Source organism: Heterodontus francisci, chromosome 5 (genome assembly GCF_036365525.1).
Source record: "Heterodontus francisci isolate sHetFra1 chromosome 5, sHetFra1.hap1, whole genome shotgun sequence".
NCBI classification, from domain to species: domain Eukaryota; kingdom Metazoa; phylum Chordata; class Chondrichthyes; order Heterodontiformes; family Heterodontidae; genus Heterodontus; species Heterodontus francisci.
Window position 1 is genome coordinate 7,439,091 of NC_090375.1, and position 24,563 is coordinate 7,463,653.

General features: G+C 47.1%; 1 protein-coding gene across 1 annotated transcript in view; it reads left to right on the forward strand.

Moving 5' to 3' along the window:
* The window catches only part of LOC137369691 (zinc finger protein RFP-like), a 174,645-nt gene extending 150,289 nt beyond the window's left edge, over positions 1–24,356 (forward strand). Inside the window, exons 4-6 of the mRNA XM_068031027.1 lie at positions 10,451–10,473; positions 11,810–11,946; positions 23,758–24,356. Of these exons, the coding sequence (XP_067887128.1) occupies positions 10,451–10,473; positions 11,810–11,946; positions 23,758–24,356 (759 nt within the window). The remainder of the gene's footprint in view (positions 1–10,450; positions 10,474–11,809; positions 11,947–23,757) is intronic.
* Positions 24,357–24,563: the final 207 nt, after the last annotated feature.

Consider the following 24,563-nt stretch of genomic DNA (forward strand, 5'->3'; position numbering starts at 1 on the left):
TTAATATGCATATAGACTGGATAAATCAAATTGGCAAGGGTAGCATGGAAGACGAATTTGTAGAGTGTATCAGGGATTATTTCTTATAACAATACATTGCAGAACCTATCCGGGGACAGGCTATTTTAGTCTTGGTAATGAGTAATGAGGTAGGATTAATAAGAGATCTCGTAGTTAAGGATCCACTAGGGGGTAGCGATCATAACATGGTAGAATTTCAAATTCAGTTTGAGAGTGAGCAACTCGGGTCTCAAACCAGTGTTTTCAACTTAAACAAGGGCAATTACAGAGTTATGAAGAAAGAGTTGTCTAAAGCGGGCTGGGAAAATAGACTACAGAGGAAGTCATTAGATGAGCAGTGGCAGACTTTTAAGCAGATATTTCAAAACACTCAGCAAACATTTATTCCGGTCAGCAGGAAGGACTCGAAGAGAACGGTGAACCACCCGTGGATAACAAAAGAAGTTAAGGAGAATATCAAATCAAAAACAAAGACGTACAAAGCGGCGAAAGCTAGTGGTAGGCCAGAGGATTGGGATTTTTTAGAAAGCAGCAGCAGATGACTAAAAAACTAATAAAGAGAGAGAAAATTGATTATGAGAGTAAATTGGCAAGAAATATAAAAACAAACAAGAAGAGCTTCTACAGGTATATAAAAAGGAAGAAAGTAGATAAAGTAAGTGTGGGACCCTTAGAGGATGAGACTGGGGAATTAATAACAGGGAACAGGGAAAAGGCAGATAAGTTAAACCAATATTTTGCAGCGGTCTTCACGGTGGACGACACGATAAACATCCCAACAATAAAAATTATCTTCCTTCAATCATAAGGTCAGAAGTGGGGATGTTTGCTGATATTGCACAATGTTCAGCACCATTCGTGACTCCTCAGATACTGAAGCAGTCCGTATAGCAATGCAGCAAGACCTGGACAATATCCAGGCTTGGGCTGATTGTGGCAAATAACAATCACGCCACACAAGTGCCAGGCAATGACCATCTCCAACAAGAGAGAATCTATCCATCTCCCCTTGACATTCAACGACATTACCATCACTGAATCCCCCACCATCAACATCCTAGGGGCTACCATTGACCAGAATCTGAACTGGAGTAGCCATATAAATACCGTGGCTACAAGAGCAGGTCAGAGGCTAGGAATCCTGAGGCGAGTAACTCACCTCCTGACTCCCCAAAGCCTGTCCACCATCTACAAGGCACAAGTCAGGAGTGTGATGGAATACTCTCCACTTGCCTGGATGGGTGCAGCTCCAACAACACTCAAGAAGCTCGACACCATCCAGGACAAAGCAGCCCAATTGATTGGCACCCCATCTACAAACATTCACTCCCTCCACCACCGACGCACAGTGGCAGCAGTGTGTACCATCTACAAGATGCACTGCAGCAATGCACCAAGGATCCTTAGACAACACCTTCTAAACCTGTGACCTCTACCAACTAGAAGGACAAGGGCAGCAAATACATGGGAACACCACCACCTGCAAGTTCCCCTCCAAGTCACACACCATCCTGACTTGGAACTATATCGCCGTTCCTTCACTGTCGCTGGGTCAAAATCCTGGAACTCCCTTCCTAACAGCACTGTGACCTGCCCCAAAAGGACTGCAGCGGTTCAAGAAGGCAGCTCACCACCATCTTCTCAAGGGCAATTAGGGATGGGCAATAAATGCCGGCCTGGCCAGCATCGCCCACATCCCATGAATGAATTAAAAAAAAGAAAAAAATAGATGAACAAGGTGTAAATGGGAGGGAGGAACTTGTAATAATCTCTATCACGAGGGAAAAGGTGCTGGACAAACTGATGGGACGAAAGGCAGACAAGTCGCCAGGACCTGATGGCCTGCATCCAAGGGTTTTAAAAGAAGTGGCTGCAGAGATAGTGGTCATTGGTCATAATATATCAAAACTCACTGGATTCCGGTAGGGTACCAGCGGATTGGAAAACTGCTAATGTGACACTCCTATTCAAGAAAGGAGGGAGACAGAAAGCAGGAAACTAAAGACCAGTTAGCTTAACATCAGTCATTGGGAAAATGCTAGAGTCCATTATTAAGGAAGAAATAGCAGGACATTTAGAAAAACATAATGCAATCAAACAGAGTCAACATGGTTTTATGAAAGGGAAATCATGTTTGACAAATTTGTTAGAGTTGTTTGAGGATATAACAAGCAGAGTGGATAAAGGGGAACCAGCAGATGTAGTGTATCTGGATTTTCAAAAGGCGTTTGATAAGGTGCCACATGAAAGGTTATTGCACGGGCGGCACAGTGGCGCAGTGGTTAGCACCGCAGCCTCACAGCTCCAGGGACCTGGGTTCAATTCTGGGTACTGCCTGTGCGGAGTTTGCAAGTTCTCCCTCTGTCTGCGTGGGTTTTCGCCGGGTGCTCCCGTTTCCTCCCACATCCAAAGACTTGCAGGTGATAGGTAAATTGGCCGTTGTAAATTGCCCCTAGTGTAGGGAGGTGATAGGGAATATGGGATTACTGTAGGGTTAGTATAAATGGGTGGTTGTTGGTCGGCACAGACTCGGTGGGCTGAAGGGCCTGTTTCAGTGCTGTATCTCTAAATAAAATAAAATAAATAAATAAATAAAATAGGAGCTCAGGGTATTGGGGGTAATGTGTTGGTATGGATTCAGAATGCAGAGAGTCGGGATCAATGGGTCTTTTTCAGGTTGGAAAACCGTGACTAGTGGGGTGCCACAAGGATCGGTCCTAGGGCCTCAACTATTTACTATCTATATTAATGACTTGGAGGAAGTGTAGTGTATCCAAATTTGCTGACAATACAAAAGTAGGTGGGAAGGCATGTTGTGATGAAACACAACAAATCTGCAAAGGGATATAGATAAATGAGTGGGCAAAAACTTGGCAGATAGTGTTCAATGTGGGAAAGTGTGAGGTAATCCACTTTGGTAGGAAGAATAAAAAGGCAGATTATTATTTAAATGGAGAAAGACTACAAAATACTGCAGTACAGAGGGATTTGGGTGTTCTTGTACATGAAACACAAAAAGTTAGCATGTAGGTGCAGCAAGTAATTAGGAAGGCAAATGGAATTTTGACCTTTATTGCTAGGGGGATAAGAGTTTAAGAATAGCGAAGTCTTGTTACAACTGTACAGGGTGTTGGTGAGGTCACACCTGGAGTACTGCGTACAGTTTTGGTCCCCATATTTAAGGAAGGATATACTAGCATTGGAGGCAGTTCAAAAAAGGTTAACGAGGCTGATTCCTGAGATGAAGGGGTTGTCTTATCAAGAACGGCTAAACAGGTTAGGCCTTTATTCATTGGAGTTTAGAAGAATGAGAGGTGATCTTATCGAAAAATATAAGATTCTAAGGGGGCTTGAGAATATGTTTCCACTGGTGGGGAAATCTTGAACTAGGGGGCATAGTTACAGAATAAGGGGGCACATATTTAAAACTGAGATGCAAAGGAATTTCTTCTCTCAGAGGGTGGTGAATCTCTGGAATTCTCTACCTCAGAGAGTTGTGGAGGCTAGATCACTAAATGTATTTAAGGAGGAGGTAGATAGATTTTTGAAATCTCGTGGAGTCAAGGGTTATGCGAAGCAGGCCTGAAAGAAGAGTTGAGGCCTGGGACAGATCAGCCATGATCTTATTGAATGGCGGGGCAGGCTTGAGGGGCTGAATGGCCTACTCCTGCTCCTATTTCTTATTTTATTATATTCTAAGCCACACACCATCCTGACTTGGAACTATATCGTCGCCGTTCCTTCACTGTCACTGAAAATCCTGGAATGCCCTTCCGAACAGCACTGTGGGTGTACCCACCCCACATGGACTGCAGCGGTTCAAGAAGGCAGCTCACTACCACCTTCTGAAGGGCAATTAGGGATGGGCAATAAATGCTGGCCTGGCCAGCGATGCCCACATCCCATCAACCAATAAAAAAAAATCAGTTCTGAATACTACTGAGAGTGATGGTTCTTCTAGGAGTGCAGGCAAAGCCAAGTCCATGGCACCATGGGTAGCTCAGCTGCACAGGAGTGGAGCAAGAATAGTGCAAGAGGAATAGTGGTAGGGGATTCGATCGTGAGGAGAAAGTGGTGGCGCTTCTGCGGCTGCGGACGTGACTCCAGGATGATGTGTTGCCTCCCTGGATTCAGGGTCAAGGATATCATTGAGCGGCTGCAGGACATTCTGAGGGGGGAGGGTGAACAGTCAGACGTTTTTTTTAGAATTAGAACATTACAGCGCAGTACAGGCCCTTCGAGGGATGGGGTCCTGCAGGCAGAATTTAGGGAGCTGGGGGAGAGATTGAAAAGCAGGATCTCAAAGGTAGTAATCTCTGGATTACTCCCGCTACCAATGTTAGTGAGTACAGAAATAGGAAGATAAAGCTGATGAATGTGTGGCTGGAGAGATGCTGCAGGGGGAAGGTTTTAGATTCCTGAGACATTGGGTATGCTTCTGGGGGAGGTGGGGCATGTACAAGCCAGACGGGTTGCACCTCAACAGGGCCGGGACCAATATCCTCACAGGAGGTTTTGCTAGTGCTGTTGGGGAAGGTTTAAACAAGCTTGACAGGGAGATGGGAACCTGAGAATAGATTCAGAGGCAGAGAAGCAAAGCTGGAAAAGGCAGAAAATTAGTAAGTGTCTTTGGAAGTCAGAGGAAACAAAGGTTAGAAAATAGACAAAAAGGGAGTTTGGCAGTTCTAAATGATATATACCTCAAAGCAAGAAGTCTCGGGAATAAGGCAAATGAGCTGAGAGCACAGATGTGGGAGTATGATATTATAGCTATTACTGAGACACGGCTGAAAGGGCAGGAATGGAAGAATGACGGCTCAAGATTCATGGTTACAGGGTCTTCAGAAGAGATAGAGAGGGGGATAAAAAAGGCGAGATCACAATATTGATTAAAGAAACAATTATACCTGTGAGGAGGAATGATATGGTAGAAGGATCATCAAATGAGTCGATATAGGTTGAAATGAGGAACAAAAATGGGCAATCACACTACTGGGAGTGTACTATAGATCCCCAAACAGTCAGACAGAGATAGAAGAGCAAATATGTAGGCAAATCTCTGAGAAGTTCAAAAACAATAGGGCAGGACTAGCGGGGGATTTCAGTTACCCTAATATTAACTAGGATAGAATTAGTGTGAAACGCACACAGAGCAGAATTCTTAAAATGCATTCAGGAGAACTTTTTTTAGCCAGTATGTTGCAAGCCAAACAAGAGAGGGGGCAGTTCTAGAGTTAGTTTTAGGGAATGAAGCTGGGCAGGTGGAAGGGGTTTCAGTTGGGGAGCACTTTGGTGGAAGTGATCATAATTCAGTTAGATTTAGGGTCGTTACAGAAAAGGACAGAAATAGACCAGGAATAAAAATTTTCAATTGGAGAAGAGCTAATTGTATAAGCTGAGATGTGATTTAGCTAAAGTGGACTGGAAACAGTTACTTGAAGGTAAATCAGTGCCAGATCAGTGGGAAGCAGTGGAAGAGATAGTGAGGGTTCAGACAAGTATGATCCCTTAAAGAAAAAGGATGGACCAAATAATCCACAGCCCCCTGGATGTCAAGTGGCTTAAAGGAGAGGATAAAGAAAAAAAGAGAAGCTTATGACAGATACTGAGAGTTCAATACTGCAGAAAATCTCCAGTCATAGAGTCATTTATGGCACAGAATGAGGCCATTCGGCCCAACAAGTCCATGTTGGCTCTCCACGGAGTTATGCAGTCAGTCCCACTCCCCTGCTCGATCCTCGTACCCCTGCAAGTCTATTTCCTTCAACTGGCCATCCAATTTCCTTTTGAAGTCATTTATTGTCTCCGCTTCCACCCCCCCCCCCCCCTTGTGGGCAGCGAGTTCCAGGTCATTACCACCTGCTGCTTAAAAATGTTTTTCCTCATATTCCCCCTGTATCTCTTGCCCAAAACCTTTAAACTGTTTCCCCTCGTCCTTGTACCATTAGTTAATGGGAACAATTTTAGCATGTCTAATTTATCTAAGCCTGTCATAATCTTGTACATTTCTATGCAATATCCCCTTAATCAGCTTTGTTCTAAGGAGAACGACACCAGTTTTTCCAACCTAACCTTGTAACTAAAATCCCTCATCCCTGGAATCATTCTGGTAAATCTCCTCTGCAACATCTCAAAGACCCTCACATCCTTCCTAAAGTGTGATGACCAGAACTGGACACAGCACTCCAGTTAGGGCCTAACCAGAGCTTTATAAAGCTTCAGCATAAATTCTCTGCTTTTGTATTCAAAGCCTCTGTTCACAAAGCCCAGGATCCTATCTGCTTTACTAACCACTCTCTCAATTGTTCTGCCACCTTCAAAGATCGATGTACATGCATACGAACATATGAACTTACAAACATACGAACATACGAATTAGGAGCAGGAGTAGGCCACTCGGCCCCTCGAGCCTGCTCCGCCATTCAATAAGTTCATCGCTGAACTGATTACTCCACATTTCCACCTACCCCGATAACCTTCCACGCCCTTGCTTATCAAGAATCTATCTACCTCTGCCTTAAAAATATTCAAAGACTTTGCTTCCACCACCTTTTGAGGAAGAGAATTCCAAAGACTCACGAATATCTGAGAGAAAAAAATTTCTCCTCATCTGTCTTAAATGGGTGACCCCTTATTTTTAAACAGTGACCCCTACTTCTAGATTCTCCCACAAGGGGAAACATCCTTTCCACATCCAACCTGTCAAGACCCCTCAGGATCTTATATGTTTCAATCAAGTCACCTCTTACTCTTCTAAATTCCAGCGGAAACAAGCTGAGCCTGTCCAATCTTTCCTCATAAGACAACCTGCCCATTCCAGGTATTAGTCGAGTAAACCTTCACTGCACTGCTTCCAAAACATTTACATCCTTTCTTAAATAAGGAGACCAGTACTGTACACAGTACTCCAGATGTGGTCACACCAATGCCCTGTACAGCTGTAGCTTAATTTCTCGACTACTACTCACGAGGGGAACTTTTTTCACACAGAGGGTTGTGGGGAACTGGATCACACTGCCTGAAAGGGTTGTAGAGGCAGAAACCCTCAAAACATTTAAAATGTACTTGGGTATGCACTTGAAGTGCCATAACCTACAAGGCTATGGACCAAGAGCTGGAAAATGGGATTAGGCTGGAAGGCTTCTTGTTGACTGGCATGGATACAATGGGCTGAATGGCCTTTTTCCATGCTGTAAATTTCTATGATTCTATTCTATCAAACTCTCACAGGGCAGGTATACCACAGGTTTAGATACAGAGTAAAGCTTCCTCTACACTGTCACATCAAACAATCCCAGGGCAGGTACAGCACGGGGGTTAGATACAGAGTAAAGCTCCCTCTACACTGTCCCATCCAATACACCTAGGACAGGTACAGCACGGGGGTTAGATACAGAGTAAAGCTCCCTCTACACTGTCCCTATCAAACACTCCCAGGACAGGTACAGTACGGGGGTTAGATACAGAGTAAAGCTCCCTCTACACTGTCCCCATCAAACACTCCCAGGACAGGTACAGTACGGGAGTTAGATAAAGAGTAAAGCTCCCTCTACACTGTCCCCATCAAACACTCCCAGGACTGGTACAGCACGGGGGTTAGATACAGAGTAAAGCTCCTTCTACACTGTCCCCATAGATAAAAAAAAACAGGGAGCCGGTCCCGCACAACCCGAGCCGCCTCTCAGAAATGCCCTCCGTGCCATTCCAATCGGCGCGGAGGGGTTTCCTGTACGGGCTGCTCCTGCACACTCTCCACTTCCTCGCCCTTGTCAGCCGGCCGGACACGCCCTGGCGGTCCGCGTTGCCATCTGGCAGCGAGGGGAAACCCCGATGGAGGTCTCTCTACGCAGGAGTCTTCCCCCTTTACATTGGGGACCTGGGGTGGAGGGTGTCGCACAGAGCAGTCCCGTGCAATCGGCTTTTAAGTAGGTTCATGGACTCCCAGGCCGCCTGTACTTTCTGCGACCTGGACGAGTCCGTGTTCCACATATATACGGAGCGTGCAAGGTTGCAGCCCCTCTTTGAGTATCTGAAGGGGCTGCTCTTCAAATTCTGGCTGCACTTCAGTCCCACGCTCCTGATCTTTGGACACCCGGTGCAGAGGGGCGTGGGCCAGGAGGAGGATCTCCTCGTCGGTCTGCTCCTGGGCCTGGCCAAGGTGGCAATTCACAGGTCCAGGCTGCGGGCCGTCGGCGGGTCCATCCTCCCTGATTGCCTGCCCCTCTTCCGCAGTTACGTTCGCGCCCGGGTGTCCCTGGTGAAGGAGCATGCGTTGTCCGCCGGTATGCTTGAGGCCTTCTGCAACTGGTGGGCACCACAAGGACTGGAGTGCATTGTCGACGCCGAGAATGGCATTTTAATTTGAGTTTTTGGTTTATTTATCTGTTTTTGATAAAGTTATTTTAAAATTGTAAATATGTATATAAAGGGGGCCTGAGGAATAAAGGCCCCCTCGACATGAAATATATAAAAGGGGCCTGGGGTATAAAGGCCACCTTAAAGAAAAAAAAAGGAAAAAGAAGAAATGAGTAAAAAAATGATGCAGAGTAAAGCTCCCTCTACACTGTCCCATCAAACACTCCCAGGGCAGGTACAGCACAGGGTTAGATGCAGAGTAAAGCTCCCTCTACACTGTCCCATCAAACACTCCCAGGGCAGGTACAGCACAGGGTTAGATGCACGCGGCAGGACGCCGCGTCCTCCGCGAGGATCAATTGGGAGAAATGTTCCGGACTCCTGGTTGGTCAGTGGCGGGTGGACTCCCTGCCGGAGGAGATGACACCTTTTGCGTGGAGCACCACGCACCTCCTCTATCTGGGAGTCCACCTTAGCCCCGCTGAGGAAGCCTGGCCGGCAAACTGGCAGGAGTTGGAGGCGAAAGTCACCGCTCGGCTGGGGCGCTGGACAGGACTGCTCCGAGTGCTTTCCTACAGGGGCCGAGCGTTGGTCATAAACCAACTGGTGGCCTCCATGTTGTGGTACCGGTTGGTCACTTTGGCCCCGCCCCCTGTATTTGCCACCAAGATCCAGAAAAAACTCGTCGATTTCTTCTGGGGCAAGAGGAAACACTGGGTCTCTGCCGCGGTCCTGAGTCTTCCGATCGAGGAGGGCGGTCAGTCGCTGGTGTGCGTCTGCACCCAGGCTGCGACTCTCCGCCTTCGGACCCTGCAGAGATACCTGTACGTCGAGCGTCCTCCCAGATGGTGTGCGCTGGCGACGTATTTCATCCGCCAGTGTCACTGCCTTCAAGACGACACGCAGCTCCCGGTGGAGTCCGTTAGCCACGCCTCTCTGAGGGAGTTGCCTGTCTTTTACCGGGATCTATTCCGAGTCTGGAACATGGTCGCCTCCAGTCAGGGCGCTCCCCCGCCGGCCGAGGAGAGCGCCTCGGCTGTCCGGGCGGCCCACTCTGGGGACGGTCCGGCGGGCGGAGGAGTAGCCGAAACCCCCGGGATGCCCCTTACTGCGGGTGGCGAGGGGGCTCGGGAGTGCGGAGCGATCCCAGCCGAGCTGACCCCCGCTTGGCCGGAACTGCTCATCGGACCCAAGCCCCGAAACCCTCCTCGGGAGCCGGTCCCGCACAACCCGAGCCGCCTCTCGGAAATGCCCTCCATGCCATTCCAATTGGCGCGGAGGGGTTTCCTGTACGGGCTGCTCCTGCACACTCTCCACTTCCTCGCCCTCGTCAGCCGGCCGGACACGCCCTGGCAGTCCGCGTTGCCATCTGGCGGCGAGGGGAAACCCCGATGGAGGTCTCTCTACGCGGGAGTCTTTCCCCTTTACATCGGGGACCTGGGGTGGAGGGTGCTGCACAGAGCAGTCCTGTGCAATAGACTTTTAAGTAGGTTCACGGACTCCCAGGCCGCCTGTACTTTCTGCGGCCTGGACGAGTCCGTGTTCCATGTTTATACGGAGTGTGCGAGGTTGCAGCCCCTCTTTGAGTATCTGAAGGGGCTGCTCCTCAAGTTCTGGCTGCACTTCAGTCCCACGCTCCTGATCTTTGGGCACCCGATGCGGAGGGGCTTGGGCCGGGAGGAGGATCTCCTCGTCGGTCTGCTCCTGGGCCTGGCCAAGGTGGCAATTCACAGGTCCAGGCTGCGGGCCGTCGGGGGGTCCGTCCTCCCCGATTGTCTGCCCCTCTTCCGCGGTTACGTTTGCGCCCGGGTGTCCTTGGAGAAGGAGCATGCGGTGTCCGCCGGTACGCTTGAGACCTTCCGCAACCGGTGGGCACCGCAAGGACTGGAGTGCATTGTCGACGCCGAGAATGGCATTTTAATTTGAGTTTTGTTTATTTATCTGGTCTTAAATAAAGTTATTTTTGAAAAGAAAAAAAAACAGGGTTAGATGCATTTCGTTTTAGTTTTTTATGTACAATCTCGCTGATTATGTGTGATAATTTAATTAATTTTGCTGTTCCTTTGTATTGTAGGAAGTCATGAGTTGGAAGACACGGTAAGAATCTCAATATTTTTATGAGCACTTAAGTGAGTTGTGGGAGCATTTCCAGCACAAGTTGGGGCGGAGATACATTTTCAACTTGCCGCTTGATGTAAAACTGGTGTTACAGATCTGCCGCACGCTGTGCATTGATTTCAATGGGTATGAAAATCTGGTGTGTTCTATAATGAGTGGACGATCTGCAATGTGAGAATTATACCCCAGTGGCAAATTGAAAATCTACCCTGGGGTTTTGTGGAGAAAAATTGGAAACAGAAACAATTAGACTAGATTGGAGCTTTTATCACTGGAATAAAGAAAGTAAAAAGGATATCTGATAAAGGTGATGAAAATTTTGAGGGGTGCTGATAAACCTAAGTCAGGCTTTCAAAACGGAATTAGACTGAAAAGGAAGAATGTGCAGGGTTACGGGGAGAAGGCGGGGAATGGAATTAGGTGAATTGCTAATTCAGAGAGCTGGTGCGGACACGATGGACCGAATGGCCTCCTTCTGTGCTGTAACAATTCTGTGATTCTTAACTGCCTCTGAAGTGGTCCAAAGAGGCTCTCAGTTGTATCAAACCTTGAGGGATGAGCAATAAATGCCAACCTTAGAAACATAGAAACAGGAGGAGGCCACTCAGTCCCTTGAGCCCGTTCCATCATTCAGTGAGATCCCTGCTGATCTGTACCTTAACTTCATCCACTTGCCTTGGCTCCATATCCTTTTATACCTTACCAGTGATGCCCACATCCGAAGAACAAATTGCTTTAAAAAAAAATCACCATTAATTGTTTGAATCACAGAAGTCTGCTGATTGCAATTATATCTGTTGACTAATGGTTGGAAGAGGATAAGAAAGATCTTCTACTTATATAGTGTCTTTTACATCCCCAGAATGCCCTAAAACACTTCACGATCAATTAGTTACATTTGAACTGCAGTTATTGTTGTTTTGTAGGAAACAGCAACTCATTTACAAACAGCAAGATCCCACAAACAGCAATGAGATAAATGACCAGGTCATCTGTTTTTGGTTGCAGAGAGCATTTTGGCCCAGACAACCGGCAAACTCCTTGCATTTCTTCTAATAGCGCCAGGGAATTCTTTTATATCCACCCGGGAGGGCAGACAAGGCCTCAGTTTAAAGGCTGATCTGAAAGCTGGCACACATGACATGCAGTGTTCCCTCAGCACTGCACTGGAATGTCAACCTGTCGCTTAAGCAGGACTTGAGCCTTAAGAATACTTATTGTTGTACATTTTAATAAAGGATTCCAATTAAATTGCTTGCAAATATGCAAACTTGTAACAGTACATTTTCTTCACTTTTTTTAAAATACTGTTTAGTCTTGAAGCTTTTGAAGATTTGCAAAGGTCAATTGGTAAAGACATGCCAACGGAGAATGGGAGATTGAAATCATTGGTGTGTTCTGTGGAGGAGCTGCACCAGGCTGTGAAGAAGTTGCTTCCTCGAATGTGGGAATGTGAGTGTGGAAAGTGGGTGGTTAATGACATTGTGAGTTCTGAGCAAATCGTTTCTTGTTCAATGAACAGGCCCACTGTTACGATCGCGTAGTGTAACGTGGGTGGTTCCCACAGTTCAACTCCCCAACTGACCGCAGCAAGTGTATTTGTATTAGAATTTAGCACCTTGGTGTTTTATTTTTCAAATAAACAGACAGTAGCAGCTTTTCTTGTAAGTTTTAAAAACAGAAAATCAAATGTTTATTGCTCAATATGCCTCATCCCGAAATTGTCACAACCACAAGAACACAAGAAATAGGAGCAGGTGTAGATCATGTGGCCCATCGAGCCTGCTCCGCCATTCAATACAATCATGGCTGATCTTGGGCTTCAATTCCACTTTCCTGCCCACTCCCCATATCCCTTGATTCCCTGTGAGACCACAATCTATCTATCCCAGCCTTAAATGTATTCAATGATGGAGCATCTACAACCCTTTGGGGTAGAGAATTCCAAAGATTCACAACCCTTTGAGTGTACTAATTTCTCCTCATCTCAGTCCTGAATGATTGGCCCCTTATCCTGAGACTGTGCCTAGATTCCCCGACCAGCAGAAACAATCTCTCAGCTTCTACCCTATCAAGCCCTTTCGGAATCTTGTATGTCTCAATGAGAGCACCTCTCATTCTTCTAAACTGCAGAGAATATCGGCCCAATTTACTCAACCTCTCATCATAAGACAACCCCCTCATCCCAGGGACCAATTTAGTCACTGCACTGCCTCCAGTTCAAGTACCCTCAACTCATTTAAAAGGTATCTGGACATGTGCCTGAAGTGCTGTAACCTGCAAAGCTACGGACCAGGTGCTGGAAGGTGGGATTAGATTGGGCAGCTAGTTTTTTCAGCCGGCGCAGACACGATGGGCTGAATAGCCTCCTTCTGTGCCGTAACTTTTCTATAGTTTGATCCTTTCTCAAATGTGGACACCAAAACTGCACAGAGTATGCCAGATGCAGTCTCACCAAAGCCCTGTACAATTTTAATAAGACTTCCCTATTCCTGTACTCCAATCCCCTTGCAATAAAGGCCAACATGCCATTTGCCTTCCTAATAGCCTGCTGCACCTGCATGTTAACTTTGTGCGTTCCTTGTTTGAGTACCCCCAAGTCTGTCTGAACATCAACACTTACCAGTTTCACACCTTTTTAAAAATATTCTGTTTTTCTATTTTTATGACCGAAGTGAACAACTTCACACTTCCCTACATTATACTCCATTTTCCATCTTGTGAGCCACTCACTTAACCTGTCTGTATCTCTTTGCAGCCTCTCTACATCCTCCCTGCAGCTTACCTTTTCACCAAGCTTTGTATCATCAGTAAACTTAAATACATTACTCTCTGTCTCTTCATCCAAGTCATTAAGATAGAGTGTAAATAGCTGAGGGCCCAGCACTGATCCTTGTGGTACCCCACTATTCATTGCCTGCCGACTTGAAAATGCCCCATTTATGCTCAGTCTCTGCTTCCAGTCTGTTAACCAATCCTCTATCCATGCTAATATATTACCCCCAACACCATGAGCCCTTATATAAAAGCAAAATACTGCGGATGCTGGAAATCTGAAACAAAAACAAGAAATGCTGGATTCACTCAGCAGGTCTGGCAGCATCTGTGGAAAGAGAAGCAGAGTTAACGTTTCGGGTCAGTGACCCTTCTTCGGAATTGACAAATATTAGAAAAGTCACAGATTATAAACAAGTGAGGTGGGGGTTGGGCAAGAGATAACAAAGGAGAAGGTGCAGATTGGACCAGGCCACATAGCTGACCAAAAGGTCACGGAGCAAAGGCAAACAATATGTTAATGGTGTGTTGAAAGACAAAGCATTAGTACAGATTAGGTGTGAATATACTGAATATTGAACATCAGCAAGTGCAAACCTGAAGAAAAACAACCTGAAAAAAACAGTGGGTAAGCAAACTGAACAAACTAAGATGAAATGAAATAAATGCAAAAAAAGATTGCAAAAAATGTAAAAAGGAATGCAAAAAAAAAGAAGAAAAAATAACTAAAAATGACTAAAAATGAAAGTAAAGTGGGGGGCTGTCATGCTCTGAAATTATTGAACTCAATGTTCAGTCCGGCAGGCTGTAGTGTGCCTAATCGGTAGATGAGATGCTGTTCCTCGAGCTTGCGTTGATGTTCACTGGAACACTGCAGCAATCCCAGGACAGAGATGTGAGCATGAGAGCAGGGGGGAGTGTTGGAATGGCAAGCAACCGGAAGCTCAGGGTCCTGCTTGCGGACTGAGCGGAGATGTTCCGCAAAGCGGTCACCCAGTCTGCGCTTGGTCTCCCCAATGTAGAGGAGACCACACTGTGAGCAGCGAATACAGTATACTACATTGAAAGAAGTACAAGTAAATCGCTGCTTCACCTGAAAGGAGTGTTTGGGGCCTGGGATAGTGAGGAGAGAGGAGGTAAATGGGCAGGTATTACACCTCCTGCGATTGCAAGGGAAGGTGCCCTGGGACGGGGACGAGGTGGTGGGGGTAATGGAGGAGTGGACCAGGGTGTCGCGGAGGGAACGATCCCTTCGGAATGCTGACAGGGGAAGGGAGGGGAAGATGCGACTGGTAGTGGCATCACGCTGGAGGTGGCGAAAATGGCGGAGGATGATCCTTTGGATATGGAGGCTGGTGGGATGAAAAGTGAGGACAAGGGGAACCCTGTCACGGTTCTGGGAGGGAGGGGAAGGGGTGAGGGTAGAGGTGCGGGGAATGGGTCGGACACGGTTGAGGGCCCTGTCAACCACAGTGGGGGGAAATCCTCGGTTGAGGAAAAAGGAGGTCATATCAGAAGCACCGTCATGGAAGGTAGCATCATCAGAGCAGATGCGTCGGAGACGGAGAAACTGGGAGAATGGAATGGAGTCCTTACAGGAGGTAGGGTGTGAAGAAGTGTAGTCGAGGTAGCTGTGGGAGTCAGTGGGCTTATAATGGACATTGGTGGACAACCTATCCCCAGAGATGGAGACAGAGAAGTCGAGGAAGGGAAGGGAAGTGTCAGAGATGGATCATGTAAAGGTGAGAGAAGGGTGGAAATTGGAAACAAAGTTGATAAAGTTTTCTAGTTCGGGGCGGGAGCAGGAAACGGCACCGATACAGTCATCAATGTACCGGAAAAAGAGTTGGGGGAGGGGGCCTGAGTAGGACTGGAACAAAGAATGCTCAACATATCCCACAAAAAGACAGGCATAACTAGGACCCATGCGGGTACCCATAGCGACACCTTTTACTTGAAGGAAATGCATGGAGTTGAAGGAGAAGTTGTTCAATGTGAGAACAAGTTCAGCCAGGCGGAGGAGGGTGTTGGTGGATGGGGACTGGTTGGGCCTCTGTTCCAGGAAGAAGCGGAGAGCCCTCAAACCATCCTGGTGGGGGATGGAGGTGTAGAGCGATTGGACGTCCATAGTGAAGAGGAGGCGGTTGGGACCAGGAAACTGGAAATTGTCAAAATGACGTAGGGCGTCAGAAGAGTCACGGATGTAGGTGGGAAGAGACTGGACCAGGGGAGAAAAGATAGAGTCTAGATAGGAAGAAATAAGTTCAGTGGGGCAGGAGCAGGCTGACACAATGGGTCTGCCGGGACAGTCCCGTTTGTGGATTTTGGGAAGGAGGTAGAAGCGGGCTGTCCGGGGTTGCGGGACTATGAGGTTGGAAGCTGTAGAGGGAAGATCTCCAGAGGAGATGAGGTCAGTGACACTCCTTTGGACGGTGGCTTGATGTTCGGTGGTGGGGTCATGGTCCAGAGGGAGGTAGGAAGAGGTGTCTGTGAGTTGGCGTTGAGCTTCTGCAAGGTAGAGGTCGGTACGGCATACAACAACAGCACCACCCTTGTCTGCAGGTTTGATGACCATGTCGGGGTTAGACCTGAGAGAACGGAGTGCCTCAAGTTCAGAGGGGGACAGGTTAGAGTGAGTGAGGGGGGCAGAGAAATTGAGATGACCAATGTCTCGCCGACAGTTTTCAATGAAGAGATCAAGAGCGGGTAAGAGGCCAGGGTGAGGGGTCCAGGTAGAGGGAGAATGCTGGAGGCGGGTGAATGGGTCTGCTGGTCGGGGGGAGGACTCCTGATCGAAGAAGTGAGCCCGGAGGCGGAGGCGACGGAAGAAGAGCTCAACGTCATGCCGAGCGCGAAATTCATTGAGGTGGGGGCGTAAGGGGATAAAACTGAGACCTTTGCTGAGTACAGAACGCTCAGCATCAGAGAGGGGGAGGTCAGAGGGTATAGTGAATACACGGCAAGGGGTCAGATCAGAAGGGGTGGGGTCAGAGGGAAGTGAAGCGGAAGAAGGATCTGGAGGGGCATTAGTCCCCATCAGCTGCTGGAGCTTGCGTTCCTTAACACCTGAAAAGGAAGAAAAAAAGTTTTTTGTTAATGCGTCGGATGAGACGTAAGATGAGATGAAACTGCGGAGTAGAACAGATTTGAGATAAGGTGAGACGGTGCTGCTGGAGAGAGAGGTCCAGTGTGTGCATATGGCGGCGCATAGCACTGAGTGTGGATCTCAGGATGCGGCGAGAGTAGCAGTCCGAGGAACGTTGTATTTCTCGGAGATACCTGTGATCCTGGGTGGTTTCAAAGCATGATGGGTGAAACTGCAGTTGGAATCCACGTGGAATCAGTCGGAGCCGGAGACAGTCACTGAGGCAGGAGATGTGGCTGTGAAAACGAGTTTTGGTAGATACCTTATCAAACACCAGGAGGGAAATAGAAAGCAATGAAGGTGAACAAGGTAAAAGAGACAAACGAAAATCCCGTCGGAGAGAAGAGCAGAACTTCTTCAAGGTAGGCATTCCTGGAAAAGAAGTGGCAGTGAATTAAACACTAAAATAAAAGCAAAATACTGCGGATGCTGGAAATCTGAAACAAAAACAAGAAATGCTGGATTCACTCAGCAGGTCTGGCAGCATCTGTGGAAAGAGAAGCAGAGTTAACGTTTCGGGTCAGTGACCCTTCTTCGGAGCAGTTCCGAAGAAGGGTCACTGACCCGAAACGTTAACTCTGCTTCTCTTTCCACAGATGCTGCCAGACCTGCTGAGTGAATCCAGCATTTCTTGTTTTTGTTTCAGATTTCCAGCATCCGCAGTATTTTGCTTTTACTTTAGTGTTTAATTCACTGCCACTTCTCTTCCAGGAATGCCTACCTTGAAGAAGATTCTGCTCTTCTCTCCGACGGGATTTTCGTTTGTCTCTTTTACCTTGTTCACCTTCATTGCTTTCTATTTCCCTCCTGGTGTTTGATAAGGTATCTACCAAAACTCGTTTTCACAGCCACATCTCCTTCCTCAGTGACTGTCTCCGGCTCCGACTGATTCCACGTGGATTCCAACTGCAGTTTCACCCATCATGCTTTGAAACCACCCAGGATCACAGGTATCTCCGAGAAATACAACGTTCCTCGGACTGCTACTCTCGCCGCATCCTGAGATCCACACTCAGTGCTATGCGCTGCCACATGCACACACTGGACCTCTCTCTCCAGCAGCACCGTCTCACCTTATCTCAAATCTGTTCTACTCCGCAGTTTCATCTCATCTTACGTCTCATCCGACGCATTAACAAAAAACTTTTTTTCTTCCTTTCAGGTGTTAAGGAACGCAAGCTCCAGCAGCTGATGGGGACTAATGCCCCTCCAGATCCTTCTTCCGCTTCACTTCCCTCTGACCCCACCCCTTCTGATCTGACCCCTTGCCGTGTATTCACTATACCCTCTGACCTCCCCCTCTCTGATGCTGAGCGTTCTGTACTCAGCAAAGGTCTCAGTTTTATCCCCTTACGCCCCCACCTCAATGAATTTCGCGCTCGGCATGACGTTGAGCTCTTCTTCCGTCGCCTCCGCCTCCGGGCTCACTTCTTCGATCAGGAGTCCTCCCCCCGACCAGCAGACCCATTCACCCGCCTCCAGCATTCTCCCTCTACCTGGACCCCTCACCCTGGCCTCTTACCCGCTCTTGATCTCTTCATTGAAAACTGTCGGCGAGACATTGGTCATCTCAATTTCTCTGCCCCCCTCACTCACTCTAACCTGTCCCCCTCTGAACTTGAGGCACTCCGTTCTCTCAGGTCTAACCCCGACATGGTCATCAAACCTGCAGACAAGGGTGGTGCTGTTGTTGTATGGCGAACCGACCTCTACCTTGCAGAAGCTCAACGCCAACTCACAGACACCTCTTCCTACCTCCCTCTGGACCATGAACCCACCACCGAACATCAAGCCACCGTCCAAAGGAGTGTCACTGACCTCATCTCCTCTGGAGATCTTCCCTCTACAGCTTCCAACCTCATAGTCCCGCAACCCCGGACAGCCCGCTTCTACCTCCTTCCCAAAATCCACAAACGGGACTGTCCCGGCAGACCCATTGTGTCAGCCTGCTCCTGCCCCACTGAACTTATTTCTTCCTATCTAGACTCTATCTTTTCTCCCCTGGTCCAGTCTCTTCCCACCTACATCCATGACTCTTCTGACGCCCTACGTCATTTTGACAATTTCCAGTTTCCTGGTCCCAACCGCCTCCTCTTCACTATGGACGTCCAATCGCTCTACACCTCCATCCCCCACCAGGATGGTTTGAGGGCTCTCCGCTTCTTCCTGGAACAGAGGCCCAACCAGTCCCCATCCACCAACACCCTCCTCCGCTTGGCTGAACTTGTTCTCACATTGAACAACTTCTCCTTCAACTCCATGCATTTCCTTCAAGTAAAAGGTGTCGCTATGGGTACCCGCATGGGTCCTAGTTATGCCTGTCTTTTTGTGGGATATGTCGAGCATTCTTTGTTCCAGTCCTACTCAGGCCCCCTCCCCCAACTCTTTTTCCGGTACATTGATGACTGTATCGGTGCCGTTTCCTGCTCCCGCCCTGAACTAGAAAACTTTATCAACTTTGCTTCCAATTTCCACCCTTCTCTCACCTTTACATGGTCCATCTCTGACACTTCCCTTCCCTTCCTCGACTTCTCTGTCTCCATCTCTGGGGATAGGTTGTCCACCAATATCCATTATAAGCCCACTGACTCCCACAGCTACCTCGACTACACTTCTTCACACCCTACCTCCTGTAAGGACTCCATTCCATTCTCCCAGTTTCTCCGTCTCCGACGCATCTGCTCTGATGATGCTACCTTCCATGACGGTGCTTCTGATATGACCTCCTTTTTCCTCAACCGAGGATTTCCCCCCACTGTGGTTGACAGGGCCCTCAACCGTGTCCGACCCATTCCCCGCACCTCTACCCTCACCCCTTCCCCTCCCTCCCAGAACCGTGACAGGGTTCCCCTTGTCCTCACTTTTCATCCCACCAGCCTCCATATCCAAAGGATCATCCTCCGCCATTTTCGCCACCTCCAGCGTGATGCCACTACCAGTCGCATCTTCCCCTCCCTTCCCCTGTCAGCATTCCGAAGGGATCGTTCCCTCCGCGACACCCTGGTCCACTCCTCCATTACCCCCACCACCTCGTCCCCGTCCCAGGGCACCTTCTCTTGCAATCGCAGGAGGTGTAATACCTGCCCATTTACCTCCTCTCTCCTCACTATCCCAGGCCCCAAACACTCCTTTCAGGTGAAGCAGCGATTTACTTGTACTTCTTTCAATGTAGTATACTGTATTCGCTGCTCACAGTGTGGTCTCCTCTACATTGGGGAGACCAAGCGCAGACTGGGTGACCGCTTTGCGGAACATCTCCGCTCAGTCCGCAAGCAGGACCCTGAGCTTCCGGTTGCTTGCCATTTCAACACTCCCCCCTGCTCTCATGCTCACATCTCTGTCCTGGGATTGCTGCAGTGTTCCAGTGAACATCAACGCAAGCTCGAGGAACAGCATCTCATCTACCGATTAGGCACACTACAGCCTGCCGGACTGAACATTGAGTTCAATAATTTCAGAGCGTGACAGCCCCCCACTTTACTTTCATTTTTAGTCATTTTTAGTTATTTTTTCTTCCTTTTTTATTTGCATTCGTTTTTACATTTTTTACAATCTTTTTTTGCATTTATTTCATTTCATCTTAGTTTGTTCAGTTTGCTTACCCACTGTTTTTTTCAGGTTGTTTTTCTTCAGGTTTGCACTTGCTGATGTTCAATATTCAGTATATTCACACCTAATCTGTACTAATGCTTTGTCTTTCAACACACCATTAACATATTGTTTGCCTTTGCTCCGTGACCTTTTGGTCAGCTATGTGGCCTGGTCCAATCTGCACCTTCTCCTTTGTTATCTCTTGCCCAACCCCCACCTCACTTGCTTATAATCTGTGACTTTTCTAATATTTGTCAGTTCCGAAGAAGGGTCATTGACCCGAAACGTTAACTCTGCTTCTCTTTCCACAGATGCTGCCAGACCATGAGCCCTTATCTTGCCTATTAATCTTTTATGTGTCAAACAGGATCTCCCTTTGTTGACTCGTTCTAAACATACTATGCTTTTCCAAACGCAATGTTAAGATTTCTTTAATAATAGTTTCCAGCATCTACCCAATGATTGATGTTATGGTAACTGGCCTGTAATTTCCTGTTTCCTCTCTACCTCCTTTCTCGAAAAGCAGTGTAACATTTGCCAACTTCTGATATGACGGGACCATTCCTGAATCTAAGGAATTCTGGGAAATCATAGCCAGTGCATCCACCATCTCTGCAGCTATCTCTTTTAGAACCCTGGGGTGGAGGCCATCTGGTCCTGGGGACTTGTTAGATTTTAGTCCCTCAAGTTTCTCCAATACTTTTTCTCGGCTGATATCAATATCCTTAATTTCCTCACTATTTTTAGCCCCTATGTTACTGCCTATTTCTGTCTTCTACTGTGAAGACAGACACAAAATATTTGTTCAATGCCTCTGCCATTTCCTCATTCCCCATGATGATTTCTCCTGTCTTTGCCTCTAAGGGACCAATGTGTACGTCAGCTACTCTCTTCCTTTTTATGTCCTTATAATAGCTCTTACAATCTGTTTTTAAATTGCTGGCTAGTTTATTCTCATGCTCTATTTTTTTCCCGTTTTATCAACTTTTGGTAGCCCTTTGCTGGTTTGTAAAACACTCCCACATTCACTCACACATTTGCACGCACGCACGCACACACACACACACACACACACACACCAGATAGAGAAGGGAAAAAGGAAGGTGGGGGAAAAGTTATGATCAGCCTATCAAATTCTCTTGGAAATCAAGCTCTAGATGGATGCAGGCTTGAGATGAGTGTGTCTCTTGATTGAAGGTTCAATTGAAGACAGTTGGTTACTTCTAGCTCTCACTGCTGTATACTGTAGTTGTGGAACTCTGTAGCAGGGCATGTGTTTTCTGGCTTGGCTGGAACATAAGCTGTTATGTGTTGCTTCTTTCCTGGGTGAGTCTCTCTCTCTCTCTCTCTGGCTGTCTTTTTTTTAAAGACAAAGCTGTTATCTCTCACCTCCTGGTAGGAGACACTCTGATTTCTTCCCTATGGTGATCACACAATAGCCCAGGATGTGGCTACTTCACAGCTCTTTTGTTTCAGAAGAAGACATTCAATTCTGGAATGTTTTAGGATCGGTGTAGGATGGGTTCCATTAGTACCTTTTAACTTTGGAGATTTGTCCTTTGTTTTTGCCATAAGTTTGAATACACAAAAGGCCAATCCCTTTTTCTTCAGTGGCCATTTTGGACCATTGTTCACTTTTTGAAATAAACATTCATTTTTTAAAGACAAAGTCCATTTTTCATAACTCTTTAGAGTCAGTCCATGATTGTTGTATCACCGCACTTCCGGTGTACGTGACACCCAGGCTCCCCCTATCCCAACATGAATCATGCATTTATGAAGATAACCCTCATTCCTATTCTGATTTTGGTTTATACTCTGTATGCCAATTTTGTACTTTATAAATGGCCAAGTCATAGGCAGACTGCAAAAGCTGCAAGCACACAAGACACTGCTCTTACTTTTGCCATTTGTTGTAAATATCGGGAATAAAGTCACCGATGCATATAGAAAGGTTTTTTAGCAACAAGACAGCATCAAAACCCATCCTGTTTAGGTCAGTCCCACCAATTGACCTTCCATCAACTCCCCCTCTCTCTAGAAACATATCTAATTGCCTCTTGAATCCATTAATAAAGTTCATGTCAATGTTCCTCCCTGGTAATTTATTCCAGAACTTTATTAACCTTTGTGTGTTGGCAACCTTCCATGTACAAAAGATGATGGGCACGCATCAAACACTTCATTTAGGTGGGTGTCTTCTCTTGGCGCACCTTGACTGTGAAGGCCAATCCTTGAGAGTCAGGTTCTGCCACAAGTGCTGTACGTGAAGCTGCCAAATGACTGTGAGATGTTATTTCTGGCATTGGCGTCTGTTGCCAAGCCGTTGTATCCACTGGTTATGATGGTAGTGCATGCCAATCCATAGAATATGTCGTCATTTCCGTCTTTCACCTGCTAGTGACTCCCAGGTACGATAGTTGACAGTTAGGGCCTTCATGTCACGCTTGCAAGTATCCTTGAAGCGGAGCTTTGGGCGCCCCACTGGTTGTCTGCCCCTGTTACCTCACCAGACAGAAGGCCCTTTGGTATGCGGTCGTCCACCTTTAGGTGGAGAGATTAGATTAGATTAGAGATACAGCACTGAAACAGGCCCTTCGGCCCACCGAGTCTGTGCCGACCATCAACCACCCATTTATACTAATCCTACACTAATCCCATATTCCTACCAAACATCCCCACCTGTCCCTATATTTCCCTACCACCTACCTATACTAGTGGCAATTTATAATGGCCAATTTACCTACCAACCTGCAAGTCTTTTGGCTTGTGGGAGGAAACCGGAGCACCCGGAGAAAACCCACGCAGACACAGGGAGAACTTGCAAACTCCACACAGGCAGTACCCGGAATCGAACCCGGGTCCCTGCAGCTGTGAGGCTGCAGTGCTAACCACTGCGCCAAGATTCCTTTGACTTCCCTTCTTACTTCTAACTTCCCTATTTTTAACTTGCGCTCTTTGGGATTTGAGACCTTCACAACGATATGTTAATGGTTATGGTACTGGACTAGCACCCCAGAATTCATGAGTTCACATGCCAACATGGCAAATCAACCATATAATGTGGAATTGGAGTCACATGTATGCCAGACCAGTTAGGGATGGCAGGTTTTCTGCCCTACAGGACATTAGTGAACTAATTAAGCAACTTTCACTGGGAATTGTTCCTGGTGTCACCCACAAATTACCAGTTATTGAATTCAGCTTCACAGCTTGTCCTGGTGTGAATTAAACTAATGACAACAACAACAACAACTTGCATTTATATAGCACCTTTAGCGTAGTAAAAGGTCCCAAGGCAGTTGACAGTTTAGCTAACAGAATTTGGCACCGAGCCACATCGGGAGATATTAGGACAGGTAACTAAAAGCTTGGTCAAAAGAGACAGGTTTTAAGGAGTGCCTTAGAGGAGGAGAGAGAGTTAGAGAGGTTTAGGGGGGGGAATTCCAGAGCTTTAGGCCCAAGCAACTGTCGGCCCAGCCACCATTGGTGGAGCGATTAAAATTGAGGATGTGCAGGACGATCGCAAAGATCTTGGAGTGTTGTAGGGTTGGTAGAGGCTACTAATGACTGCTTGGTCATTCATGTAATGCCATAACCACTACACTACCATACCACAGCCGAAACCAAGAACGCTATGCAGTGGAATCACATGACCAACCACACAGTCACCATTGATTCCAACTTTTAGATGTACAGTTGGTCATCATTTTCAAGTTTTAGTAACAGTAATTTTTTTTAACATGTCACAGATTCAAGAAATATTACCTTCAATGAGAACACAGCACACAAGAATCTGACTTTGTCAAGTGATCTGTGTTCCGTGCAATACAGTCCTCTTCCCACAAGTGTCCAAGACAATCCAGAGCGTTTTGAAGTTTCTTTCAATGTTCTTGCGAATGAGAGCTTCTCATCGGGCAAACACTACTGGGAGGTGAAAGTGAGGAACAAGGATGGGTGGAACATCGGTGTTGCCTACTCCTCCATCGCCAGGAAAGGTAAAGGCAAAGAAACTGTTCTGGGAAAGAACAAAAATTCCTGGTCCCTCCGGATGTTTGACAAGGAATATTATGCACTCCATGGCGATGAGTCCATTTTACTGGATCTGAGCAGCAAAAACTACAACTGCGAACGATTGGGAATATTTCTAGATTACGAAGAGGGCCGCTTGTCTTTCTACAATGTTCCCCGAGGCACTCATATTCACTCCTTTAAAACAAGGTTCCGTAAACTGGTATTTCCCGCATTCAATCCCGTCTCAACCGTGAATTCCAAAAATTACGAACCAATTGTGTTGTGTCACTTAGTCCCCACAATGGTAGAGACTGCTGACAGCAACGGCGAGCCCTGAGCGATCCTTGGTGTAACTTTGGAAGAATCATTTGGAGAGTGGGTTACATTGCATTCGAAAGTTTAATTTACTTTGAATAACTTTGAGTAGCTTGATAAATACGTTACTGGAATTGCACTTATTATTTATATCCAGTTGTTTCAATGTATGTTCTGGCACAAGTGCTATGTTCAATCTTTGCCAACATTGATGTGTTAAAAACCACAT